The 20,211-nt window shown below is 36.6% G+C and overlaps 11 protein-coding genes across 11 annotated transcripts; 2 read left to right on the top strand and 9 right to left on the bottom strand.

The window, feature by feature from the left end:
- Positions 1-465: 465 nt before the first annotated feature.
- CTM1 (cytochrome c lysine N-methyltransferase) lies at positions 466-2,052 on the bottom strand (the record flags this gene model as incomplete). The annotated part of the gene is made up of 1 exon (XM_071054460.1): positions 466-2,052. One exon carries the CDS (start codon positions 2,050-2,052, stop codon positions 466-468), a length of 1,587 nt encoding a protein of 528 aa, XP_070909153.1.
- A 353-nt stretch (positions 2,053-2,405) lies between these two features.
- On the top strand, positions 2,406-3,581 carry CDC12 (septin CDC12; the record flags this gene model as incomplete). The annotated part of the gene is made up of 1 exon (XM_071054459.1): positions 2,406-3,581. One exon carries the CDS (start codon positions 2,406-2,408, stop codon positions 3,579-3,581), a length of 1,176 nt encoding a protein of 391 aa, XP_070909152.1.
- Positions 3,582-4,175: 594 nt separating this feature from the next.
- Positions 4,176-5,144, bottom strand: TRR2 (thioredoxin-disulfide reductase TRR2; the record flags this gene model as incomplete). The annotated part of the gene is made up of 1 exon (XM_071054458.1): positions 4,176-5,144. One exon carries the CDS (start codon positions 5,142-5,144, stop codon positions 4,176-4,178), a length of 969 nt encoding a protein of 322 aa, XP_070909151.1.
- Positions 5,145-6,303: 1,159 nt separating this feature from the next.
- On the bottom strand, positions 6,304-6,846 carry YPT35 (Ypt35p; the record flags this gene model as incomplete). Its single annotated transcript, XM_071054457.1, has 1 exon — positions 6,304-6,846. The coding sequence occupies one exon, from the start codon at positions 6,844-6,846 to the stop codon at positions 6,304-6,306; it is 543 nt and encodes a 180-aa protein (XP_070909150.1).
- A 503-nt stretch (positions 6,847-7,349) lies between these two features.
- GRE3 (trifunctional aldehyde reductase/xylose reductase/glucose 1-dehydrogenase (NADP(+))) lies at positions 7,350-8,330 on the bottom strand (the record flags this gene model as incomplete). The annotated part of the gene is made up of 1 exon (XM_071054456.1): positions 7,350-8,330. The coding sequence occupies one exon, from the start codon at positions 8,328-8,330 to the stop codon at positions 7,350-7,352; it is 981 nt and encodes a 326-aa protein (XP_070909149.1).
- Positions 8,331-9,425: 1,095 nt separating this feature from the next.
- Positions 9,426-10,358, top strand: GCY1 (glycerol 2-dehydrogenase (NADP(+)) GCY1; the record flags this gene model as incomplete). Its single annotated transcript, XM_071054455.1, has 1 exon — positions 9,426-10,358. One exon carries the CDS (start codon positions 9,426-9,428, stop codon positions 10,356-10,358), a length of 933 nt encoding a protein of 310 aa, XP_070909148.1.
- A 422-nt stretch (positions 10,359-10,780) lies between these two features.
- PFY1 (profilin) lies at positions 10,781-10,957 on the bottom strand (the record flags this gene model as incomplete). The annotated part of the gene is made up of 1 exon (XM_071054454.1): positions 10,781-10,957. The coding sequence occupies one exon, from the start codon at positions 10,955-10,957 to the stop codon at positions 10,781-10,783; it is 177 nt and encodes a 58-aa protein (XP_070909147.1).
- Positions 10,958-11,872: 915 nt separating this feature from the next.
- Positions 11,873-13,267, bottom strand: LEO1 (Paf1-complex subunit LEO1; the record flags this gene model as incomplete). The annotated part of the gene is made up of 1 exon (XM_071054453.1): positions 11,873-13,267. One exon carries the CDS (start codon positions 13,265-13,267, stop codon positions 11,873-11,875), a length of 1,395 nt encoding a protein of 464 aa, XP_070909146.1.
- A 411-nt stretch (positions 13,268-13,678) lies between these two features.
- Positions 13,679-17,482, bottom strand: UBP2 (ubiquitin-specific protease UBP2; the record flags this gene model as incomplete). Its single annotated transcript, XM_071054452.1, has 1 exon — positions 13,679-17,482. The coding sequence occupies one exon, from the start codon at positions 17,480-17,482 to the stop codon at positions 13,679-13,681; it is 3,804 nt and encodes a 1,267-aa protein (XP_070909145.1).
- Positions 17,483-18,147: 665 nt separating this feature from the next.
- On the bottom strand, positions 18,148-18,855 carry CAT5 (putative monooxygenase CAT5; the record flags this gene model as incomplete). The annotated part of the gene is made up of 1 exon (XM_071054451.1): positions 18,148-18,855. The coding sequence occupies one exon, from the start codon at positions 18,853-18,855 to the stop codon at positions 18,148-18,150; it is 708 nt and encodes a 235-aa protein (XP_070909144.1).
- A 511-nt stretch (positions 18,856-19,366) lies between these two features.
- On the bottom strand, positions 19,367-20,128 carry IAH1 (isoamyl acetate-hydrolyzing esterase; the record flags this gene model as incomplete). Its single annotated transcript, XM_071054450.1, has 1 exon — positions 19,367-20,128. The coding sequence occupies one exon, from the start codon at positions 20,126-20,128 to the stop codon at positions 19,367-19,369; it is 762 nt and encodes a 253-aa protein (XP_070909143.1).
- Positions 20,129-20,211: the final 83 nt, after the last annotated feature.

Genomic DNA, 20,211 nt, shown 5'->3' with positions numbered 1-20,211 from the left:
CCTTTTGTTTTATTTACCTTTTATTTCCTATTATTCCTATCCAGCAATAACCTTTACTAGAATAGAATTTTATTTGTAATTAAATTCAGATAGATAGAAATCGATTTCAAGAATAATAGAGTTCAATAATGAATAAACTTCGATTAAATTGTACTTCTCTATATTGCATTGCTAGCAAAGCAGTGCAAAAAAAAACAAAAACCCAACGCAACCGAATTTTTTGTTGGAGCCAAAATGGCGTTAACGCGAAAATGAACGCGTTTTTTTAATATTTTTTTGTCAACGTCAACGTCTAACTGGATATTCAAGAATATTAACAATACGCAAACTAGTAAAGAACGAGATGACTACAAACACAGCCATCTTTTAACGATGCATTTAAAGTATCTGACAATGAGCCTGTCAGCGCTCAAGAAAAAGAACCCCCCTCCCCGTGCAAGTATCAAATAGTATAAAGAAGCACTCTTAAGCATATTCTGGTGGCTCTTCTATGTTTCTGGACGGTACCACAGGGAGTAGCTTATATTCAGGTTCATCAGAGTTGATATATATAGACTTTCCAGATTCCATACGGATGAGAATGGCTGACAATGTCTTCAACTCTCTGTTAGCGATTTGCGAGAGGGCACTGTCTTTGCTTGTAGTTAGAGAATGGAGAGCTACTTTTCTGTTTTTAATATATTCTTTCAAATAGCTCTCAAAGCTTCTAATAGTGGAGTTATATATATCATTGTTTTCTTTTAGTATAGTTATCACATAATCCTCTTGTTCCATAACCGATATAGACTTTCCACTGGTAAAATTTTGTTTTATAGACCATACACAAGGTGGGAACGGCATGAAATCGTTATTACTGCTTTCGTACCATTTGAATTGCTGCCTAACCATATCGTAGGTAATCCTTTCATCTAGCGGATCGTACTCTTCGAAATATTCCATGAACCGTTCTTTAACTTCTGGACTGTCAGAGTATTCCCAGTAACCTTCTCCTGTTCCAGGATCACAAACAAATGGAAGCAGTAGTCTCATGAACTCATCTAGTGCGTTATTTATTAGCCAATGTCCCTCTGGATCTCTCAAGAACTGTATTGTTGGAAGAACACACAGCCAACGGTAAAAATTCCGCACGTTCAATCCTTGTGTATTCGGTTTTGTCTCCAAATACTTCTTGTAGAAAGGACATGAAAAGATCTTGGTGGCTGTTGATCCAAGGTCGTTCGCAGGATCAAATCCGTATTTAGTTATTATACCCATTGAGTCTTCAACATCTGTGTAACTAATGAGGATCTCATTCTTTGACGAAACCTTTTGTAGGTCAATCCTCGTCAAATCCAAGTATAGAACTATATCGCCTGTTGCTCTGTCGACATCGTAGAAGGCATTTCGCTTCCTTTCGTCTCCATGGTTAACGTAATCCAACATTGGAACCAATGACGGGGTCACTTCAAATGAGTCATCCCCATTATCACCATCAGTAATCTGCGGTATCTCTAGCACCCGAGAGACTATTGCGCTATACAACTGTGTCAAAAGCTTTTTAGAGTAGTGTTTAGTGAAGGGTATGTTTCTGGTAGCGGTATCATGAAGTATCTCCAAGTTATTCTCTAAGTCATGGAAAAGAATCACATGTCCATAGCTCTCAAGCAAGGAATCAACACAGTTCGACGCATTGCCTACCGTGGTCTTCACAAGTACGGTAGAGATATACTCACTGAAATCTTTAGGAACATTATACCCTTCAATATCCATCAGGTGTATCACAAGTACAAAAAAGACAAGGATACAAGTTTCAGACAACTGCGACAATTGCTCTAAGGAGACATTTATAATAGTCTTGAAAAACTTACCATTAGTACCTTCACTATCCATCATCGCCAACAGCCGCTTGATATCATATACTTGACTCACCCGCAGAACTTCTAACCGGCCCTCTTTAACGGCCCGATCACCCGCCCTAGACTTACAGCGCTCTTGAAGCAGCCTGGGCTCCGCAATGAAAACACCATACCCACCATAATCGTCCTCCAAGACCTCAACTCCATCAACCAGCATCTTTTGTAAATTAAAGAGTCCGATTCTAGATAATTTATATTTGTAATCAAGTTCAAGTTCAAGTTCAAGTTCAAGTTCAGATCACGAAAATTGGCCCTTTTTTCCTTGTATCAAAACTATAAATAAAAAACCGCGTCGTTCTATTAAAAAAAAAAATAAAAAGCTGAAAAAAAAAAAAAAATTATAAAACCACGTAGATCATAATCTTGTTCATCTTCAACTTTAACTTCATCGATCTGATAACTAGACCATCGTAATATCGACACCATACATTTCTAACTAGTTCGCATTAGAAAAGTACGTTGCAAGGAGATAGAAAGAAGCAATAGCAAATAAAAAAAACGAATAAGAAAATGGAGTATATAGGGCTAAGTCAATTGCCTATGCAGCGGGCTAAGATTGTTAGTGAAGAAGGTGGGATATTGAATTTGATGGTGTGTGGTGAATCTGGGTTAGGTAAGACCACGTTTATCAACACGCTGTTTGCTACGACGTTGAAAACACGCGAGGATCATCCTAGGGATAATGCTATCCAGAAGACTGTTCAGATTGATATAGTTAGGGCGATCTTGGAGGAGTCGAACTTCAAGTTGCGTGTCAATTTAATTGATACTCCTGGGTTTGGTGACAATGTCAATAATGATAAGGCGTGGCAGACAGTGGTGGATTACATCGACGACCAGCACGATTCATTTATGCGTCAGGAGCAACAACCATTTAGAGGTACTAAGTTCGATCTAAGAGTGCATGCAGTTATATATTTCATTAGACCTACCGGTCATGGGTTGAAGCCAATTGATATTGAGACAATGAAGAGATTGTCAACGAGAGCAAATCTGATCCCAGTAATTGCTAAATCGGATACGTTGACCGCCGATGAAATTCTTCAGTTCAAGCAGAGGATTAGACAAGTTCTAGAGTACCATCAGATTAGGATTTTCACGCCGCCACTAGACGAGTCCGAAGAAGCTGCCGATAATGAACACGAACAAATCTCATTCCAACATGCCAGGAGACTAATCGAAGCCATGCCATTCCACATTGTAGGTTCAGAACGCTCTTTCCAAAATAGTGCAGGCAAGATGGTAGTTGCCCGTAAATACCCATGGGGTCTTGTTGAAGTTGAGAATGAAAACCACTGTGACTTCGTCTTATTGAGAACACTACTCTTGAGGACTTACTTGGCCGATTTACTGGAGACCACGAACAACATTCATTACGAGACTTATAGAAGACTGAGATTGGAAATTGGACTCAAAGATGTTAGTGAGGGTAAGGATGAAGATCCATCTATCCCAATCAAGGCCCCAGCTAGAAAACTATCACACAACCCAGCTTACAAGCAAGAGGAGAATGCACTAAAGAAATATTTCACAGACCAAGTTAAGGCTGAAGAGCAAAGATTCAGACAATGGGAACAAAATATTGTTAATGAAAGATCGAAATTGAATGGAGATCTAGAAGAAATTCAACAGCAAGTAAAGAAAATGGAAGAACAAGTTAAATCTTTGCAAATAAAAATGCGTTGATCGTAGCAAAAGAAAGAAAAAATATAAACCCGATAGAAGAGTTCTGATAAATTCTTAATAAAATCATAAAAACTTAACTAAAAAATACAAGCAACAAAATATTATAAATCTACTACCTATGTATACTATATAAACATATCCATATAACTTTAATAGTGGAACCTTATGAATAAACCAAAAATTAGGTCGATAACGACACAATGATGAAACGTTCTGTGTTAATAATACAAATGTATATATTTATTTATATCTGATAATAGTCGCGTTGAAGTCAAAAACCAATAGTCTATAATATTTTGATGTTTTGATATAGATATTTATACTATATAGAGTTAGTGTAATTGAAAAAAAGAAAAAAGGATTCAAACAGGAAATGATTAACAATAAGACAAATAAATGATTATCAGTTTTCCGTACATGTTTTTACTTTCTTTTCATCTGGGAGACGTGTATCAGAATTTTTCTCCTAGATATACTCAGGAAAATAAATGACAATCAAATCAAATGCTAAATAACAAAGTGGGGGGATAAAAAAATTGAATTTATATTGGAATATCATTAAAAGAAACATAGCAAATGAGATTTGGAATTAGATTACTCCAATTCAGTCAAGTATCTCTCGGCATCCAAACCAGCCATACAACCAGAACCAGCGGAAGTAATGGCTTGTCTGTACTTAGAATCTTGGACGTCACCGGCGGCGAAGACACCTGGAACAGAAGTTAGAGAGGTACCTGGGACAGTCTTGATGTAACCAGTTTCATCAGTCTCGACTTGACCAGCAACAATTTGAGTAGCTGGTGTGTGACCGATAGCATAGAACAAACCGTTGACTGGCAAGTCAGACTCCTCGTTAGTCTTAACATTCTTTATTCTCAAGTTGTTTAGCAACTTACCATTACCTTGGGCTTCCAAAGTAACCGTGTTGTATAGAATCTCAATGTTTTCATTTTGTTCAGCACGTCTTTGCATGATAGTGGAGGCTCTTAGGTGGTCCTTTCTTACAATCAAGTAGACCTTAGAACCGTACTTGGTCAAGAACTGAGCTTCTTCACAGGCGGAGTCACCACCACCAATGACAGCCAAAGGCTTGTTTCTGAAGATCGGGACAGCACCATCACAGACAGCACAGGCAGAGATACCTTGTTGCCAGTAAGTTTCTTCACCGTTAATGTGTAGTCTCTTAGCAGAAGCACCAGTAGCCATAATAATAGCATCAGTGGTTACTGGCTCGGCATCTTCATTGAATTCAGTCCAAAGCTTGAAAGGTCTGGAAGACAAGTCGACCTTGGCAACGGTTTCAGTGATGATTTCAGTACCGAACTTTGTAGATTGCTCTCTCATTCTGTCCATCAACTCAGAACCAGTCATACCCTCTGGGAAACCTGGGAAGTTCTCAATTTCAGTAGTAGTAGTCAATTGACCACCAGCAGCAATACCATTAGCCAACATACCTTCGTACATGGTTGGCTTGATCTCAGCTCTAGCCAAGTAAATGGCAGCGGTGTGGGCAGCAGGGCCGGAACCGATAATAACAACTCTCTTGTGGTTCATGTTAGTCATCTTTGGCAATTTTTTGTTTTGTTGTAAAAAGTGTGTGTGTGTTTTTTTTCCTTAGTTTAGTTTAGTATTAGAACTGTTCTAATTTCACTATCTGTTAGTATTATTATTGTTATTATTAGTATTTTAATATTAATCAAAGGAACAAAAACTAAATACCAACCACTATCTCATCCCCTTATATATCCACAACTCCTAGCAAAAAAAAAATTTGTTCCTCGAGAATCATTATGCAATGTATCTTAAAATCGATGATCTCGACTCGAACTCTCCGTTATCACCAGTTCTCAATAATGCTTAACAAGCACATTACGAAATTAAACCTAGATGATCTGGCCAACGCCCTTCGACAAAAAAAATGTGCCTGTAAATCCGCGCAGAAACACCAGGACTTTCTATTACTGTGTATAAACTTATTTTTCTCGGTGAGAACAAAAAAAAATTAAAAAAAAAATTTCGGGTGTTCAACCACCGAACTTAGAGATATCAGTAGCCGCACCGGTGGTAGACAAACCCTTTAAGCGAGAAAGAGCGTATAAGAAAATAAAGGCACCACGTTACGTCATTTTATTAATTTCTTTTTAATTTCTTTTTTTTTTAAAAATTCCTTTTCAGATATTATAAATCTCCATCACTTAATTTCTTCCATTATCTTTTTTTTTATTCACTACACTATTCTTTATACTCTTTTGAACCTGTTGATCAATATAACAGTTACAAAGGTTCCTTGTGAAATCTGGACTCTTTTTTTTTTTTTTTTTATTTCATTATATCTTCTTCATGAATAAAATTCCTCCCGCCACTCGCTCCAATTCCAATAAAACACGGAGTATGGGTTTTCTTTTAGAGATCATCGTTACTACGTTATGAGAAAGAAAGTTCTTGCAGATTCATTCAAAAGACAAAAACAAATAAAAAAAAACACTGTTGACTTGAAACCATAGCCCAGTGTTTTTGCTTACTAAAAAAGAAAAAAAAAAACAGGCATATTATGATACAATCTCCCCATCAGGGATTATACAACAGTTCCTTTTTCCGATTACTTCCCTTAATAGCTCTCCATGGTAAACGGTTTTGCACCCTGGATACCATTATTACTTCATTTTTGTTCTTTCTTTCAGTATATGCAATATCATTTGTTTCTTGGTTTTCTTTAAAATTTTCATCTCGAGTTGCCAGTACGTAGAAATTGGATAACAAGATCTTTAGCAATTTCCATAACATGACTGTTCAAAAGCACCTGGTTAATGAACAACTCTAACCCTTTACGTCTTTTGGCTAGCCAGTTCTTATCTAGGTTTACCTCATCGTATTTCCAACCGTAATAGTACCATTTCACTGTAGGAGGTAAAGCAGGGATTTCTTTCACAGACTGCGGCCTTTCCTCCCGTATCCTGTCCAGCAGGCACTCTCTAAACTTCACAAAATCAGAGTATCTTTTGTAAGTTCTGATATGAAAGGAACCAGTATGTGTACTATTCAAAGGATGCATAACCACTGTTACCTTCCATACTGCAAATTTTGGTGTGTGCTCCTCACCTGACACAATCGTACAATCGCTAACAAATACCTTCTCAAAATAAAAGTTGGAATTCGCAATACTACTTCGCCTAGATTGGGTACTAGTAATAGTGGCCATAGTGTTGTCGTCATTATCCAATAGAGTAATAGGCTCTGGATCGAGCACAAGAATCTTATTTGTCATTATTAGCTACTACGAAAACGAATAGCCTGCTCCTATCTAAATGACCAAAAATATTCTTATAGAAAAACCAACCGAACCTTTACTAAAGGCCTAACTACTGATCCTTATATGTGTTTACTTATTTTCTTTCTTGTACAAGCAATTCAGAACCAAAATAACTTCGAGAATTAATGTAAAATATTGTAAGATAGTCTAGCTAGCAAATTAGACTTATATATTGCTTATACCATGAGTACTTATCCTTCCTGAGTCCTTCCTCATCTAAACTAACATAACTACAATTAAGGTTTTTTCAAGTGATTAAGGACTGTAGCCAAGTCAATAAAATTCTATCGTCAAAAGTTACATCTACATATATATTATTATAACGACTTTATAACAAAGAAAAGGTTTCATTTTATTCACTGATGTTTTATATTAAGTCTATATATTTGCTATTCTGATAAATAACTATATATAAAAAAACATTTCCTATGTTGACGTGTTATGAGCATTTAACAAACTCACGCAAAGATTGGGAACTTACCATCCAACCAGTCCCAAGGGTCGTTCATTCTAATGTTTTTGTTTAGTTTGCTAATAGCTTCCAATTCCTTATGTGTTAGAGTCAACTTGCTATCGATTTTCAAGTTGGTCTCCAATCTCTCCTTCTTCGATGATTTTGGAATGATGGCGACACCTCTTTGAGTGGCCCATCTCAACAAGACTTCGGATGGGGATACTCTGTGGTTGTTAGCAATCTGGTTGATTGTATCATGGTGGAACAAGTTTGGAGTGTTCTTAGCTAAATCAGAGCCCATCTCTAAGTACGATTGAGGGCCGAAAGAAGAGTAAGCTACAATCTGGATACCTTTACCCTGGCAGTATTCAACCAAGTTCTCTTGGGTCAAGTAAGGATGGTGCTCAATCTGCAGAGCAGCAGGCTTAATCCTGCATTGGCGCAACAAGTCCTGGACCAAACCACCATTGAAGTTGGAGATACCGATAGATTTAGTTAAACCTTCGTCGACACAGGACTCCATAGCACGCCAAGTGTCAATCAATGGAACATCAGCCTCAGAGATGTGGCCATTCTTCTCGTCCTCAGCACCCGTGTAGAATCCCGGTGGGTACTTCTCCTCGAAGGGAACAAACTTGAAGGCAATTGGGAAGTGCATGTAGTACAGGTCCAAGTACTCCAAACCCATATCGGACAGAGTACGCTTCAAAGCCAACTTGACGTGGTCTGGGTGGTGATACGAGTTCCATAACTTAGAGACAACAAATAGATCTTCCCTCTTGACGACACCGTCCGCAATTGCCTTCCTGATACCTTCACCAACCTCTTTCTCATTTCCATAGTCCTCAGCACCATCAAATAAACGGTACCCAATCTTAATAGCATCATACACTTGTTGAGCACACACGTCGTTAGGAATCTTCCAACATCCCAATCCAACTAGCGGCATCTTCAAGCCATTATTCAAGGTAACATACTCAGACATCTTTTTCTTTCTTTTTTTCTATTACAAGTATTAGCTATTCGATTGCAATTGGTTAACTTGTAAGACATTTTGCAATCGTAGAAGTAAATAAAAAGTACAGCAACCTTTTTCTTTATATACCTAGGGAAGGGGCATTGCATTGCCCTTATTTCGAAGAATATAGAAAAACAGGGAAAAAACCCTAATACCTAAAAGAAAACCTAAAAAAACATTTTAAAGAAAAAAAAACCTGGGGGGTAAAGAAGGGGATAGAGCATAACAAACGACAGACAATCGGTAGTCATAACACTTTAAAAAAAAATAGGATATAAGGAAACCCTAAAACCCCGTCTTTTGCACCGTCTAACCCTATTGTTTTCTCTGTTGGTGAACAATGCAGGTTTATATAATGACCGCACAATGGGGCTTTTTGTACTGCTTTTCTCTTACTTCAATGGCGCCCTTTCGCATTTTTGAACCCTAGAGAAGTCAGCCGTGGTGTACCAAGAAACCAGGGTAAAGAAAACCCTGCGAAAACATCTACGCAACAGTTCAGGTACCATACGGGTAACCATCGTTGAATGCTGTGCCGATTTTATGGGTTATGTAAGGGATAAAGGATAAGGGATAATAACCACCATTGTTATTTTAGTCAGGTGACTGATAAATAGTTGCTCATAAAGTAGTGAGTGGACTTGCAGCACTCTCTCCTAGAGTGTATATTTGGCTCGATACACATTGGGAAATGGCCATGATATTAAAATAAAATAATAAATGACGTAGTAATATATCCTAAAATAAAAGTCATTGACTTGATAACACATTATCAATTGGGTATCACAGACGATAAAAAAGAAAGGTAACTCATATAACCAACATATGATCCTTCCCCTACTCTATAATCTTGGTTAAGAGGGGGGTGTAGAATATTTGTATTAATTGTTAGACTTCAACAACCTCTTTTCTTTTCTGTATGAAATTTCCTTATAAAAGTAGAGTTCAAAGGGATGGGAGTTGTAGTTGTAGAGTATCGGTTGTAATTGTTTTAATAACGTTTCAATTATTTTTTATTAATTGTTGTATAGCTTAAACTGTACTAACCTGACATAAAAAAAGATGCCTAATTTAAGTAATAGTACTGAAACTTTGAAATTGAACACTGGTGCTGTGATCCCTGCTGTAGGTCTTGGCACCTGGCAATCTAGTGAAAACGAGGGCTATGAGGCTGTGATGCATGCACTAAAATGTGGGTACAGACATATCGACACCGCTGCTATTTACAAGAATGAAGAGGAAGTTGGTAGGGCTATTAGAGATTCCAATGTTCCCAGAAATGAGATATTTGTGACCACGAAGCTTTGGGGTACACAACATCGGGATCCTGCCACTGCTCTAGACCAGTCCTTGAAGAGGCTTGGATTAGACTATGTCGATCTCTATCTGATGCACTGGCCTGCTGCTTTAAAGACAGACAGGATTACCGATGGAAATCTGCTCCAAATCCCTGAGAATCCAGATGGTTCAAGAGATGTTGATTTGGACAATTGGAACTTTGTAAAGACTTGGGAACTAATGCAAGAATTACCTAAGGATAAGGTACGTGCAATTGGTGTCTCAAACTTCTCTATTAACAATTTGGAGACACTACTAGCCTCTACCGGTAACAAAATCACACCTGCTGCCAATCAAGTCGAGGTACATCCAATGTTACCACAAGAAGAACTAATTAAGTATTGTAAAGGCAAAGGCATAATTGTTGAAGCCTACTCTCCATTGGGCAGTACCGATGCTCCAATATTAAAAGAGAAAGAAATCAACGATATAGCCTCTAGAAATGATGTCAATGCTGGTCAGTTAGTTATCAGCTGGCACGTTCAAAGAGGTTACGTGGTTCTACCAAAATCTGTCCACCCTGACAGAATTGAAGGCAACCTGAAAACTTTCAGGTTGTCAGAGCAGGATTTTGCGACAATTAATAACTACTCTAAAGAACACGGAGAAAAAAGAGTCGTATGTCCAAATTGGAACCCTTTTATTCCTTTCGTTTAGTTATTTAGACTATACATACGATTAGTTATCCAACTAGTTCATCTTCAGTGAGTAGCTAGCTATGAAAATAGAGAAAAAAATTAGTTTTAATAAGGTATTAAGTTATGATATTAAAATAGATATTGTTATGTACGAAGAAACAAAACTACCAAATGAACTTCTTCAGAAGCTAGACATACTATATCTTTTATACGTAATTATGTTTAGATTAATCATCAATTGATTTTCATGAAACGTTCTTTTTACTGCTATTTATTTACTTTAGCAGTCATAAAAAATATTTGCTTTCCAAGGTAGTTTATATGTTAATTTCGGTTGTGATCAGATAGAAGTCAAATGAATGAAAACCTGTTTATTTTTATTTATTATTGGTATTTATTAATTTGTTTTATTTCTTTTTTTCGTATCAGAAATGGGTATAATCAGTACTGGACACCAATCAGGTAGTCAGCAAGTTGTTCGACAATCTTGGTGGCTTCACCTGCTTGGACAGTTGGTGGATAATGAGCAATCAAGACAGTTTGCTTGGTTCTTACACAGACAACACCTTCGGCATCATGTCTACCATAGATACTTCTGTCATCAGCTCTAATAAGCATGAACTTTTGACCTTGGATATGTAGACCGTTGCTTTGTAGACCAGCTGGGTTATCGAAACCTTGAACAATCTCACTAATTTCACTTGGTTGTAGAGCTAATCCACCGGATGAGGCCCAAACGGCGTCACCAGCCTTAGAGTAAATAACAGCTTTATCAACTTTACCAGTAGCCAACAGGTTATCGGTGTATGCTAAATATATGTATCATTACCACAATAACAGAATTCTATCATCGAAAAGGGTAGATAGTATATAGAGCCTATCGTTCCGTGCGTCCCCTTTTCATGATGCTTAGCTGGCAGGAAAAAGCATATAATACAATTCAATTCGTGTCACAAAGGGTAGAGATAAATCGTTAGTAATAAATTCAAATTAGTGAATCGAGTTCATCCAATGTGAGCGAGTTCATCAAATCTGTTAAGTGGCGTTCTGATTGAAAACTAAAAAAACGTGATCTATGGTTTTAAAAATCAACTAGAGGATGAAAATACGCACAATAAAGGTCCCACAAATAGCAATTAACTGTCACATACCTTGCCAAGACATTGTGTTATATTATTTTATTATTCTTTGTTAGATTATCTCAGGTTCGGAGAATATTTGTACTAATTGTTATAACATGAATTGAATTTCAAAAATGTAGGGCCCTATTTATCCCTGGCAGAATAACACGGAAAAAAATAATGGATTCTCCTGTAATTGGGCATGAAAATATCATTCTACACTAAAACCATGTGGAGATATTTATTTATTTTTAGACTATAGTACAAATATGACTTTAGTTACAATACTAAGGAAGTCCTTTATAATTATATATTTATATGTAATTCTCTCAAATGAAGATAGTGCTTGGAAATTGCCTATGATTTAATTAAAAGGCCTATGATGGAAACGGGTTAATTTTTTGGTTATGTTCTACTCATCATCTTCATCGTTGATAACTGCAACTTTCCTCCTCTTCGTATCATCATCGTCACTCTCCTCCTCTTCTTCTTCGAATGCATCCTGTTTTCTCTTGGCGTTCTTCAGACGTTCTACGTCAAGATCATCATCGTCTTCTTCTTCTTCTTCTTCGTCTCCGTCATCAATGAAATCCTCTTCCTCATCATCATCTACCATGAATCCGTCATCCTCGTACTCATCACGTCTACCGCCTCTAGGAGCACTTGTAGCGCGTTTGGAGTATTCGGCTGTCTCTGCAAAACCACCTTCTGAGTTCTCACGAGTTTCATTCTCTTTCTGTTGTCTCTTCCTTCTTTCCCTTATTACTTGACTTTGGATCTTCTCTAGTTCACGCTTTTCTATTTCTGGATCTTGTTTAATGATGTACGAACCTGGTCCCAGATTTTCTCTGGCATTTCTTCTCGTGACTGCTTTACTTAGCTTCTGATGGATCTTCGAGTTAGTTGATGTAGGAATAAACATCATAGTTTTTGTTATCTCACCACCATCATAACATTGCATTAGTTCTTGTTGATCATGAGATACCGTTAGGAATGTGTTATCTGTGTCATTTACAATAATGTCCGTGTATTCACTACCAAGTTTTAGAGAAAACGAACCATCTGACCATTGAACTATTTGCGCATTGGATTCCTTAAACACATGCTGCTCAGCATCACGAGAATACCTCCACCTTACAGTGTTTTCGTCTATTAGTCTGTCACCTAACTGATCTTCCTTTGATGAAAAGTTGTTAAGTCTGTCCTTTACCTTAGTCTCAAAACCCTGTGGGTCAAATGGGACTGGATCAATAGTCAAGAATGCTGGAACCTTTGCGTAGAAAATTTCATTGTGCTCATTATTATTAGTTCTAGTCTTGTATGGAATGATATGTCTGATCAATTCGATGTTTGACTCCTTGAATGTATGGGGTTCATCATCATCTGAGTAATTATTAACATCCTCACCATAGAATTTTCTTGTATACATTTCCTGTTCCATGGCTTCTTCGTCATCATCCATTTCATAATCTCCACGACGATTACGTTTCATAACCCCGCCTTCATCCTCTTCATCTTCTTCATCCCCATCACTCAATCCATTAGCACCACGGCCCCTACCTTTTTGAACAACGTCTTCATCTTCATCTTCTTCATCATCGTCTCCAAATAAATCATCCATCTCTCCAGCGTCTTCATCATTTGCTGGTTCCTCTTGCTCCTTCTCATCCCCAGAGCCAACACCGTCGGTCTCATTAGTAATTCGTTCACTGGATTCATTATCAGCTGTCTGACTAATAATTGGCTCAGATGGCTGAGATTCACCTGCCACGGCCTCACTACCTTCTCTACTCGATAATTCAGACATAGTCACTTTAACTTTATTTCTTTTCAGAAAGATATATTGAATTTACTCCTGGGATATTATATTCTTACCTTCTTTTAACAACTCAATGAGAAGATGTCAGGTATTTTAAAAAGAGTTTCAATTCAAATATGGCGCAGTTAGTTGACTTGCTTGCTTTCCAAAACCATCTGTTTTTGATATATATATATATTTTTTTCTTTCTTTCTTAATTGTCGAATTTCTTCATTTTCCAACTTTCGGCATACGTTTACCCGGACTCTCATGTAGGCAATTGATGGCAGATTATGATACCATCCAAATATTATATTTGTAAAACATGAGTTTATAGATGCATAGTACTTTTTATTATGTTTTTTAAATATATATTTCAAGAAGAGAGTATTTCATTTCTCCATTTTATACAAAATTTCATTAAGGTGCGATGATTCTTTTCAGAGGCTCAATATCATTTTCATGTCCCTTCTTCACGAAGACTATGAAATATGGTGTTGCAGTGTTACCCTCGGTAAAGTTCATGACTTCTTCTTCTGGGACCTCAGTCACTGTTTCATCGTTATACTTTCTCCAAATATTGTTAGCGTAATCTTTTATATAGACCCAATAGTGACCATAACTTGCTTCCCCTCTATGAATAAACACTGCAAATAAAGTGTAACCATGTTCTTTAAAGTCGTCAAATTGATGTGCGATCCTATCCTCTAAATCAGAAATTTCTAGATATATAGTTGATAGCTCTTCACTTACTCTACCAGAGGCCTCATCTAGTAGATGTGCAGCATTGTTAGCCTGTTCAAATTCAATACCAGATTGCATCAACACTCCAGATCTGAGGAAGTTAGATGTCTCCTTGTAGGCATCCTTTCGGCTTAGTCCCAATTCATTCCTAAATAGTAGTTCACTTTGTCTTTCTCTCAGCTTGTTCAACTTGGCCTTTAATAATTCAGCTTGATTTTTCTTTTCTAATAGTAGAGCATTATCCGTTTCTGCGTATCTATCAAGATATATCTCAGTATCGAAGGGTAATGGTTCAATTGATTTGAATGGCATAAATCTCTCCCTATCATAGTAGACTCTCTGAATTTGTATTTGAAGGATAGTCGGGAAAGTCCGTATAGCTAATTCCCTTTTTACTTCTCCATATTCTTCCATAGTTAAGAATTCATCCTTAAAATAAACATCTAGAGCATCATATATATCCTTGGGATGATCTGCAATGTTAACTAGTAGTGATAGAAATCGTTCTATTTTACTCCTTGGTGTAGAACTACTATTCAATGGCTTTATAATTTGGTTAGTTTCACCAAAAAATAGATCTTTAATCAAGTCATTTTGTTCGTTATCTTCGGATAAAGAGTCTGGGTAAGAGCTGCTCTCTAGTTGGAAAAGCACATTACCAATACATTCTGTAACATCTTGCTGTCTACCCAACTCCAACGCATTTTCAAGTTGTTCGGGATCTATCTTGGCAATCTTGGTTTCAGCATTACCGTCATCTTTTTTGATTTCGCTTGATATACTCTTCTCATCCTTCATTTCGATATCAACTCCATTGTCGTTATTTTCCATCTTACCTCTAAAATCAGGTGTCTCTGAACTGTCAACTTCCATCTTTTCAATATTATCAGTTTCCTGACGATCCTTTAGAGTTTCTTGCGCTTCAAATTCAACATCAGTATTAGAAGGAGCAAACGCAAGATAAGCTAATTCTCTTCGTGGGGTCACACATCTTTCAGAAGAGTGCATCATGGTATTATATAAATCTCTTAATTGATACAAAAACTGTATGGATCTCTCAATTTCGTTCTTCCCTACTTCACGCCCACCAATACGACGTTTGGATACATTTTCATTATTCTGGGCATTAAAGTTATTCAAAGTTTGTTGATATTCGGTGATATATTCTCTTAATGGTGAAATAGAAAAATAATATTGAAGAAGAGAATTTAAGTAGCAGGTGTTACCAATGTTATTAATACCCATTGGCCAATTTTCAGCTGGCAAACAATTTGGGTCAATAGTACCAGTTTCTAGATAATTAATCACTAGCTTAGAATTCCGTTCCAGCCCTATTTTCATTAATGCAGATTTTATATTTAATAGTTGATCCGGTTCGGAAATTGGTGATTGACTCCACTTTTGTTGAAATATATTTAGCAACGTCGAATCTGGAGCATTCTCATTTACTTGTAACACATTTAGAGCTTGTTGATAACTATATCTGTTTGGTCCATAATATGTTTGAAATTCGGGACACTGATCGAAAAGGAAATTATATAACATGAGGCTCCTCTTAACCGAAGCTATTGTGAACAAACCCCTGTCACAGTCAATCTTCAAACCCGGAGAATCATTAATCTTAACAGTATAGGCCGTTTGAATAATATCATCATCTACCGATTCGTCTATCTCTAGAACATCATAAGCTTGTTGAATATTTCTGTATGGTTCATGATCAATGTAAAACTTTAAGTAATCTGATTTTAGATATTTGGCTAACAAACGAAGAGCGTTTTTTAAATCCCTTATTCTATTATTATCCATATTTGTTTTCCATTCATGTTTATAAATAGAAAGGAGTAATGACTCGTCTATCGATGATAATGAGGCTTCCCTATAGTCAATACCGAAAACTGCAAGTGAGTTCTGTAGAGCCTCTTGTCCAATAATATCCTGCCTTCCACAATATGATATTAATTGATAAGAACCCTTTCTATTGGCAACTAAATTCAATGAATCAAAGTAAATTCCGGCATTACGTTCATCCAAACTCAGTAATTTCTCGTAATTCTGAATTATATCTCTATCAGTATAATGATAGCAAACAGATAGGTTTATAAAATGCGAGTCGCAATCAAGAGGAGAATAGTACACCCTGGTTTGCGCTTCCTGAAGGTGATATCCTTTTTCATGACCAACTGACATCAGTTCTATATTCCTGGTTTTAAAATCACTTAAGATCTGCAACCAAGGGAATAAAGTAAACTCTGGTTGCAAGGCATGTAATAAACGAAATTTTTTCACAAATTGGGGGTCTTTCAGATAGTCAGATGATAGTGAAGAAATTATCAAATTCCCGTATGTAACCAGTTCAAGACATTTCCGAGTAAATGCCTCCCGAAGTTTTCTAACTTTCCAATTTGCTTTATAGTCAATTAGGTTTGGCGGTTCATATTCCCTAATCAGTCTTTTAACATTTCTTTCATCATTTACTTCCTCCTCAGATAGTGTAAAACTGAAATGAGAAACAAGGGCCGAAGGGTTCATATTAGAATTCAACAGGATGTTATCAGCATTAATAGTCTTCAGAGGTTCATCTTCGGATTTTCTTACTAATGGACCCTTAAATATCTTGAATAAGGTATTGATGCATTCTAGTTGAGTAGGAGCATTTTCAGGGCTCAATTCTGGAAATCTTTCACTAGCCTTCATGTATCTAATTTTTATGTCATTTCTGGACAAACTTACATCTTTATCATTAGGGCTGAATTCAGGTTTGAATATCTCAATTAAGATAAGCCTATTTGTATCTTCAGAAACATATATGCTGCTATCTACTAATTGTTCATCATTAGGATCATAGGTCATTAAGTCCAATCTATCAAACTCATGTAGCTTATCAATTCTATGATATCTTGACACTCCCACCAATTTCTTATTGGTTTCCAGTGAGCCTCTAGTCTTTATTGATATTTTAACATGATGAATAGGTATATCAGTAATTTCTTCGAATGCTTTTCTTTCTAGTTCTTGAAGAAGTTTGGTATCCACTAGAACACCTAACAAAACGTCTATTTTATTATGCGATGGACATGTTCTAGATGTGTACTCATACTTTGTCTGAATAATAACCTGGTCTTGTATAAACCCCAAAGAATTTGGTTTCAAAGAGTATCTAATTTTTGCATAGTTGAGAGTTTCGGAATTTAACATACTAAAGGACTGCTTTTCTCTATCCATGACCTCAATATCACACAACAAATCATCCAATAGTCGATCAGAAGTCTTCATCGGTAACTTCTTGCCAGATTCCGGGTATAATAACTCGTTTCCACTGTCTAATGTCGCTAGATCTATAGTTTCATCAAACCCTTTCATCTTGATCCCATTGGCATTTCCATTAACAAATCCACTCCCATTCTCAATATTTAATGACTTATCTTCCGTGGATCGTGTAGCTTCAGGCCTATCACTTAATAAAGATTGCTCTTCAAACATTCTAATGAAGTTTATCTTACGTTGTTACTTCAGGACCTTAAACTAGATCAATATGGAACTATTAACCTTTTCAAAAAACAGAATATCTAATAAAAAAAGAGCCTAAAATCAATTCAACAAATAAAGTAAGACTTTACTAGTAACAGGAGCAGAAATTAATATTATATGATTGAGATTATAATATAAACAGAATCTTTTTGCTACTATTAACCAGTGCTTAATACGCTATATAATGTGCCCTTTTTTTTTTATTATGGGCGATTTTCTATTTAGCCACCTCTCATCCCCGTTCATTAGGGACGTGTTAGGTGATGAACTGATTTAGTATTATAACAACTTTATTAATCCTCCTTCTTAATCCTACAAATAAATCCAGATAAGTACAAACAATATGTCTGCAATATTGGCTACATATATCTAAAGCCTTGTGCTCGTTATTTATATTCAGGATTTATTTGTTATAGGTAAATATAGAATGGAGTTCTTCCTCCTTCTTTTGATTTTTTTTTTGTTTTCAAGTTTTTGAATAGTAAATATTATTCTTCATATAATTTTCATTTAGTCTATGTCATGTCTACTCTTAGAGACGCCTATTTAATTTATTTTCAGGAAAAAAAACATACTAGTAGTAAAAGTTCTTTGTATATAAAAAAAACGGAGAAATCTCAGATTCTCTCTGCACTCCAAATGGCAACTCTACAGATGGCTTTAATACCTTCTGTTAGAAGCCAGTATGGGACAGCCAACTTTGAGTCGTGTTGAAGGGCAGTATTCAAGTGTTCCAGTTCGTCATCTCTGAATTGAGCAACGTTTGCAATTAGAGCTTTGATTTCCTCAGGTTGACCAACGGTAGTGTTATCACTGCTATCCAAGTTGAATTGGCTGTTCAAACAGCGCAATTGCTCATTATAATGACCACCGATAACAGTCTCAACTGCTTCTGTACAAGCCATGGCAGCCCTAGGTGAAATCAAGGCAGTTCCTGCACCCATAGCGAAAGCACCGACTTTCCACATCGGAGTGAATAGAGAGGGTCTTACTCTGTTCTTCAATTGATAGTTATTGAAGGTACTATGGTGATGAATCTCTTGATCCCACATATGCTTCAACACTGGCTTCAAATGAGGGTACTTATTAGCTAGAATAAAATATTGACCAGCATAAATGTAGTCGGCACCCAGTTCACCAGCTTGATCGACCCTGATAGCACGACTCAAGTACGCCTTCTGTGCCTCAGAAAGATTCTGGTACTTCACATCTTTCCCATTTTTACTACTTTTTCCTTCTGTACTCTTAGCCTCGGTAGCCTTCAAACTCGACAAGACAGAAAAGGAACGTCTAGTGCCCTGGACAGAATTTCTAATCATCATCATTGACCTTTTTTTCTCTTCTAAAATAAATTTATCGGATAAAGGAAAGCAATATTAGTTCTTTTTTAACTAATATTCATTGAGAAACTGAATTCTAAATAACCAATAGAATTCAAAAATAAAAATTAAAAAAAAAAAAAAAATAACAAAATAACAAAATCTACCCCAGAAGTATGAACAAAAACAATGGGTATATACCAATAGACAATGGAGGTTTTTGAAAACTTTAGTCGTGCTATTATTAATCCTAATTTTTTTTTTTATTTCTTCAGGGCCTTTAGTTTTTCCTCTTCGCTGTGCAAGAAAAAAAAAAAATATAATAGTCTGGCACCCAATTTCCTCGTACAATGGATATCAAAGTGAAAACACAGTCGAGTAGGAAACGAGTTTCCCTAAACATGTCCCGTACCAAAAAAAATAGATTTCAATCAGATACCCTTTTCTTTTCAACCATTTTCTTTTCTTTTTATTCTTAAGTACTCTTTGAAAGACTAAATGAATAAGATGTAATAGATCAGTAATCCCTGTTTAAGGCTACTAGTACCGACGTCTCATCTTCAGTGACATCTCTCCAATAGGGCAGGTGAAATGGCAATGCCTGTGGGGTCATCTCAGGATAATGTTTAGCTATGGTGTCCATCAATGCCTTGAAGAAAACGCGGTAACCTTTACCAGTGAAATGAACACCATCAGTTAGTAACTCACTAACATTTTCGGATGCAAATGCTGCGTAAAGATCAACCACTGGAACATTAAACTCTTCACCTAGCTTTAAAAGCTGATCTCTATACTCTTTATAAAAAACATCGCTTCTAATGTAGCCGTTCTCCTTATCCTGTTGAAAGTTTTCAGCCCATTGATTGGGTTCAACCCTAGCCGGAGTAACCAAAACTGGCTTGATATCCAATTCTTGTAACTTTGTAATCATACACCTGACATTCTTGCCAAATTCATCAAGGGGAACACGTTGTGGGCCACTACTCACAGAGTCATTTGATCCAAAGAATACAGTACTCATAACAATACGTCCCTGGTGGTTTTTGGAACGCGACTCTCTTTCAGCAGCTAAGATTGCCTCTAATATAGGAAGCCCCCACCTAGTATTGTATCCAGAAAACCCACGTACCACGACATCCAACTTCCGATTGTACACGGCCCCCAGACCACTCCCAAGCGAGAACTCATCGATATCAGCGGCTTGTTCCACCGTTTCACACCTCCCGCTACTAAACTGCGTAATTGAGTCTCCGAAGAGAAGAAACTTGTCAAAATCCATTTTATTGCTTTGGTACTATTGTGTTTTATGATAATCCTTTTGCTTAATTACTTCATGTTGCTATTTATAATTTAAAGCTTTTA

The sequence above is a fragment of the Nakaseomyces bracarensis genome, assembly GCF_045282275.1.
Source record: "Nakaseomyces bracarensis strain CBM3 chromosome Unknown Scaff13_0, whole genome shotgun sequence".
Classification (NCBI taxonomy): domain Eukaryota; kingdom Fungi; phylum Ascomycota; class Saccharomycetes; order Saccharomycetales; family Saccharomycetaceae; genus Nakaseomyces; species Nakaseomyces bracarensis.
The sequence above is the reverse complement of the archived record's forward strand: the minus strand, read 5'-3'. Positions and strand labels throughout refer to the sequence as shown.